Source organism: Musa acuminata, chromosome BXJ3-1, assembly GCF_036884655.1.
Source record: "Musa acuminata AAA Group cultivar baxijiao chromosome BXJ3-1, Cavendish_Baxijiao_AAA, whole genome shotgun sequence".
In the NCBI taxonomy this organism is placed as follows: domain Eukaryota; kingdom Viridiplantae; phylum Streptophyta; class Magnoliopsida; order Zingiberales; family Musaceae; genus Musa; species Musa acuminata.
In genome coordinates, this window is record NC_088349.1 from 11,436,171 (window position 1) to 11,442,363 (window position 6,193).

Genomic DNA, 6,193 nt, shown 5'->3' on the forward strand with positions numbered 1-6,193 from the left:
ACCCGGTATATTTGTTGAGTTTGAATCGAGACCTTCATACTAAATCGAGAAGATAATTAATCTATTAATTTATTGATCAAAATATTTAAGTTGGGATTGATAATAATAATATTCTTATCAAATTTTTATAGATCGATCTTAACCTTTATAATAATCGAAATGTTACAATCTCATCTACCCAATGACGGGAGATAATATTTTAGGAAACTACTGATTGAGATTTGAAAAGATCTTCCCAAATATTAATTTTGTTCCTCTCATGCTGGTCAATTATGGTTTAGTGTCATCCTCACCTAATATTATCCTCATCAACTTTTCTTAAAGAATATGTGAGCCATTGCAATAATTGCTAAGGGACCAACTTGTAGTACATTATTCCTTGTCTCCTTATTTAATCTCCTCTTGCCTATCCCATATGACAATCTCCATTTATTTTTATGAATTTTCTATTAAAAATAAACTACATTTAATGTTTTCTTAGTTTAGAAATAGAGTTTATGGTGTTGAGTGTTTGGAGGAAAACTATATTACATGGAAAAAATATATATATAATTATGTATGACGAAAGATGTCTTTAATCTCTCTTTCAATAAAATCCCATCACTCTTCCTCTCTCTTTCAAAACTTATGGGGTCATCATCCTACATGAGCTGTCTGATTAAAAAAGAGGCACAGGCAGTCTAGTGGTGCAACTTTTTCCACATCTTCTTTTATATTCCAAGCAAACTTGCACACTTGAGCTTTCATTTTTTTTGTTTTGCAACCTTTCTTATCAAAGACATTAGAAGATCATTACATCCTTTTCCACTCAAATCCTATGAGATATTGTGTGTTTGGTACTGAGAAAGAGATGATTACTTCCCTATTTTTGGTCCAAATGATAAAGCAAATTCATCAGGATCATGAAATATAATTCAGAAATGTAAACCAAAATCTGAAAGCAAATCATGTTCATCAGCTGAATCAAGAAAGACCAAGAAGCAAACAGTACTCGCAACAGCTCTCTCCCCATTCAATTCAGGGACCATCTACTGGGCTTGGGAACGAGAACAGTAGAGGAGTGATGCAGGAAGCTACGAAGCTCTGAAAGCTCATAGCAGGTTGAAGAAGACCCAGCAGGAGACGACGTCACGTGGTTCACATGGTAGAAGTGGGTCCACCATGGGGTCCATATGATGTGGCCATATGATGCGTCGCCTCCAACATGGCATGTGACTTGGGACAGAAATATAGATCGTTCTACGCTTTGGCTCCCCATTTGCCTCTATAAGTACCTCCCTATATCCTCATCTCAAGCAGTGCATCTGCTACTTGTTACTTCCTCTCTTCCTCTCTCACTTGGGTTGGTGTCTCGGGAGGCAAGATGTTGCACGGCTTCTTTGACGCCATCACCGGGAAGCACCATGAAGCCACGAAGTCGTCGGCGACGGTGAAAGGCTCGGTGTTGCTGATGAAGAAGAACGTGCTGGACTTCAACGACTTCAACGCCTCGTTGCTCGACGGCCTGCACGAGTTCCTGGGGAAGGGCGTCAGCTTCCAGCTCGTCAGCGCCACCGTCGCCGACCCCCGTGAGTTCCTCTTCCTCCCTCATCTCTCTCCACCGTGGCTTTTGGCTGGGTCGACTCGGGGAGACCACCCTTGGTTGTGTAGACTCAATCAAGGTTAGGTTAGTTGGTCGGTGAGTTGACGCCACCCCTCGAGTCAATGTGAAGGCCGTGACTTCCACTGACTCCTTAAACGTGAAGGGACGGAAAGCTCGATGGGCATTTATGGTGATCGCCATGAACATTTATAGCCAATATAATTAATTGCCCCCCCCAAAAAAAAAGGTAATTTTTAGACATAATAATTATATGTGGACCCCTTATAGATCATTAAATATCTATTTATCCTTTAAAAAATCTTTTTTTTTCCAATTTAATAACAAATAAATTTACTCCACCAAAGTAAAATCCAACATCTGTATTCTTCCGTGAGTAGTGGAGATTTACGCCGAGTGCCCGACTTGATCTGAGTTGTGTTTAGTCTGCCATTCCAAACCACCGTTCAACATCACAATCTATGGGCCCAAAAGTGGTGGGATTAGTACGATTATTATTCCGATGATGCCTTTGGATGTGACACAGAGGCAGAGATGCCATGTTTCTTTCTCTTGACAAACCCATAATGCAAACATTTAAGATCAATAGCGGTGCTAATCCTCATCTCGGATGTAAATGATGATGATGATGATGGAGCAGACAATGGAAACAAGGGGAAGATAGGCCCACCGGCATACTTGGAGGAATGGATCACGACGATGACGTCGGTGGCCACCGGCGAGACCAAGTTCACCGTGCACTTCAGCTGGGACGAGAGTCAGGGCGTCCCCGGAGCCATCATCGTCAAGAACAACCACCACTCGGCGTTCTACCTCAAGACCATAACCTTGGAGGGCGTCCGTAACAAGGAGCATATCCATTTCGTCTGCAACTCTTGGGTGTACCCCGTCGACAAGTACAAATACGACCGTATCTTCTTCGCCAACGACGTACGTATTACGTATCCGATCTTGCATGTGTCATTCTCTGTTTCATTCCATGTTTGATTGATGTTTATGCCGCACAATACGATTTTAATTTACTGCAGACATATCTTCCGAGCAAAACGCCGGAGCCACTGAAGCGATACAGAGAGGAAGAGCTCGTCCACCTCCGGGGCGACGACGTCACCGGGGAGCTCAAGGAACACGACCGCATCTACAACTATGCCTACTACAACGACCTCGGCAACCCCGACAAGGGCCACGACTACGCCCGCCCCATCCTCGGCGGATCCCAGGAGCAACCTTACCCACGCCGCGGCCGCACCGGCCGCCACCCCACCAAGACTGGTACGTCTGCTCGCTCGCTCCCGTGGTGTGGCCCGATGTGGATGCGCGTGACCATGGCAGCTTGGTTGTTGCAGACCCCAATTACGAGAGTAGGCTGCCGCTCCTCAGCCTGGACATATACGTTCCGAGGGACGAGCGATTTGGGCACCTCAAGATGTCTGATTTCCTCGCGTATGCCCTCAAGTCATTGACGCAGTCCCTTCTCCCGACTCTCAGCGCCGTGTTTGATACGACTCCGATGGAGTTCGACTCGTTCAAGGATGTGCTGCAGCTGTACGAAGGCGGGCTGCCGATTCCTCAGAGCGCCGAGCTCGACGAGATCCGCAGCCACCTGCCCTTCGAGATGCTCAAGGAGCTCGTCCGCACCGACGGGGAGCGAGTTCTCAAGCTCCCGCTTCCCCAGGTCATCCAAGGTAGTCGCGACTCACTGCTCATCAGTTGACGTCGGAGGTGTGTGATATATGCACTGGTCATGCTGCAGAGGATAGAAATGCGTGGAGGACCGATGAAGAGTTCGGAAGGGAGATGCTCGCTGGCGTCAACCCTGTCATCATCAGCCGTCTCCAGGTAATCCACGGCTTCGTACGTGTTCCCTCTCTAAGAGGGAAGAATCGCTGATGAGCTCTAAATTTGCAGGAGTTTCCTCCGGTTAGCAAGCTTGATCCGAAAGTATATGGCGATCATACCAGCTCGATCAACGCATCTCACATCGAGAAGAATCTTGAAGGCCTTACTGTGCAGAAGGTTGGTGGAATCCATGCGCTCGCTCGAAGGTTGTCGATGCGACGGGATGGATGATCCTGACATGGATTGCTGCTGTCTTAATTACAGGCACTGAAGGAGAACAAGCTCTTCATTTTGGATCACCATGATGCCTTGATGCCGTACCTGAGGCGCATCAACTCTGGTTCCAACAAGATCTACGCCAGTAGGACCCTGCTGCTGCTCAAGGATGATGGCACTCTGAAGCCACTTGTCATCGAGCTGAGTTTGCCGCACCCTGATGGAGATCAACACGGCGCCGTCAACCGTGTCTACACACCGGCCGAGCAGGGCGTGGAGGGGTCGATTTGGCAGTTGGCCAAGGCTTATGCTTGCGTCAACGATTCCGGCTATCACCAACTCATCAGCCACTGGTATATGTGCACATATAAATGCTCGTAATGCGATGGAGGAGTTTTCTTCTTCTACTTGCAAGGATGAGGAGATTCATTCATGGTGGGAGCTTGATTACTTGCAGGTTGAACACGCACGCGGTCATTGAGCCTTTCGTGATCGCCACCAACCGGCAGCTCAGCGCCGTCCACCCAGTCTACAAGCTTCTCAGCCCCCACTACCGTGACACCATGAACATTAACGCATTGGCGCGTCAGACCCTCATCAATGCCGGAGGCGTCCTGGAATCGACCGTCTTCCCGGGAAAGTACGCCATGGAGATGTCGTCCGTGGTTTACAAGAGCTGGAAACTGACAGAGCAGGGGCTACCAGATGATCTCCTCAAGCGGTAAATGTTCATGTGGATTTGGTCTCCTCAGCCCGCGCAAGCGTTGGCTTCGTGCTTACGGATGAGTTGGTGATGTGATTGCAGAGGAGTTGCGGTGGAAGACCCGGCGAGCCCGAACAAGCTCCGCCTACTGATCAAGGACTACCCCTTCGCCGTCGACGGCCTGGCAATCTGGTCTGCGATCGAGGCGTGGGTCACCGAGTACTGCTCCATCTACTACAGCAACGACGCGGCGATCCGGGCCGATGTCGAGCTGCAGGCCTGGTGGAAGGAGGTCCGCGAGGTCGGCCACGGCGACAAGAAGGACGAGGATTGGTGGCCCAAGATGCAGACCCTGGCGGAGCTGACCAAGACCTGTACCACCATCATCTGGGTGGCCTCCGCCCTGCACGCGGCGGTCAACTTCGGGCAGTACCCCTACGCTGGCTACCTCCCCAACCGGCCCACCATCAGTCGGCGGTTCATGCCCGAGCCGGGCACGCCGGAGTACCACGAGCTGGAGAAGAACCCGGACCTAGCGTTCCTGAAGACCATCACCAGCCAGTTCCAGACCATCCTCGGGGTGTCACTCATCGAGGTCCTGTCGCGCCACTCCTCCGATGAGGTGTACCTTGGGCAAAGGGACTCGCCGGAGTGGACCACGGACCGCAGCGCGCTCGAGGCGTTCGAGCGATTTAGCCATAAGTTGATCGAGATCGAGAATCGGATCATAAGCATGAACCAGGACGCGAGCCTGAGGAATCGCACCGGCCCGGTTAAGATGCCCTACACGCTGCTCTACCCCAACGTCTCCGACTTGACCGGCGTCGGCGGGCTCACCGGACGGGGAATCCCCAACAGCGTCTCCATCTGAGCTCGGGGATTCGATGTGGGTTTGGTTTGGCCAGTGAGGCAGTATCGAATATGTCACAATAAGAGAGTGAGGGACTCTCGTGAAAGTGAATCTGAAGAGGGATTGCATGTGTATTTTGTGTGTGTGTTGTTTACATCTCAATCTCATGCATAGGATGAAACACAATTAGGATAGTAAATAAAATCCATCTCGTATATTGTAAGATTTTGACGGATTTAGGGAACATCAAATCCTATCTTATGATAAGAATCATCATAATGAACAGAAGAACATAAGAAACTTTTTTATATAATTACATTGACACATTCCTACCTTCTATAGAAATTTGTCACATGTGCTAATTGCACAAAGTGACAAATTGTTGCATTGAAAATGATATCATATAAAACAACAATAAGTCTCAATATGTTTGTTTTGCATTGTAGACATCGAATAATACTCCCTAAATCTTGAAGTAACAAGTATAATCAAAGTAATATTTTTATCAATAAGAGCATGATATTCTCCCTCCCTCAATACCTAAGTGAGCAACAATGTGCTATTTCTTTTTTCTTCAAAAAAATCTTAGAATCATTCTTTAAAAAGGGCATTTGCCTACTATAAAATTATTTACCTCCAAGCTAAGAAGAGTTATATCATCATGCTATACAAGAATCCTCGACAAACTCACCTACCTTAATCACTCCATAAGATATAGATTGAATCTTCTCAGTTACCTGATGTGATCATTCCTAGTCCGAATATTTTTTCACGTTTCTAAAGGACCATATCTCCCAACTCATTGATGCCTAATTCATCGATTATAAAGTCTTGTCGGTCTTTTTATATTTTTTTTGTACTTTAGTATTCTTAGGTGTACACTTGTCTCATTGATGATATCTAGGTTTGGCTCAAGTACTTATTTGGATATTTCTTCCTTGAAGTTTTCTGATCTAGATGCAGGAAAAACAACTTTTGGTAGAAT

General features: G+C 47.2%; 1 protein-coding gene across 1 annotated transcript; it reads left to right on the forward strand.

Moving 5' to 3' along the window:
• Positions 1-1,289: 1,289 nt before the first annotated feature.
• LOC135629110 (probable linoleate 9S-lipoxygenase 5) lies at positions 1,290-5,342 on the forward strand. The gene is made up of 9 exons (XM_065136287.1): positions 1,290-1,568; positions 2,241-2,530; positions 2,629-2,872; positions 2,947-3,285; positions 3,354-3,439; positions 3,509-3,616; positions 3,704-4,008; positions 4,113-4,376; positions 4,461-5,342. The coding sequence occupies exons 1-9, from the start codon at positions 1,364-1,366 to the stop codon at positions 5,227-5,229; spliced, it is 2,610 nt and encodes an 869-aa protein (XP_064992359.1). The 5' UTR covers positions 1,290-1,363; the 3' UTR covers positions 5,230-5,342.
• The last annotated feature ends 851 nt before the right edge of the window (positions 5,343-6,193 follow it).

Excerpts from the sequence above, each read along its gene's own strand:
- LOC135629110 (XM_065136287.1), top strand. The coding sequence starts at position 1,364 with ATGTTGCACGGCTTCTTTGACGCCATCACCGGGAAGCACCATGAAGCC. Across the intron at positions 1,569-2,240 it reads CGCCACCGTCGCCGACCCCC|ACAATGGAAACAAGGGGAAG; the intron begins GTGAGTTCCTCT and ends ATGATGGAGCAG. Across the intron at positions 4,377-4,460 it reads CCAGATGATCTCCTCAAGCG|AGGAGTTGCGGTGGAAGACC; the intron begins GTAAATGTTCAT and ends ATGTGATTGCAG.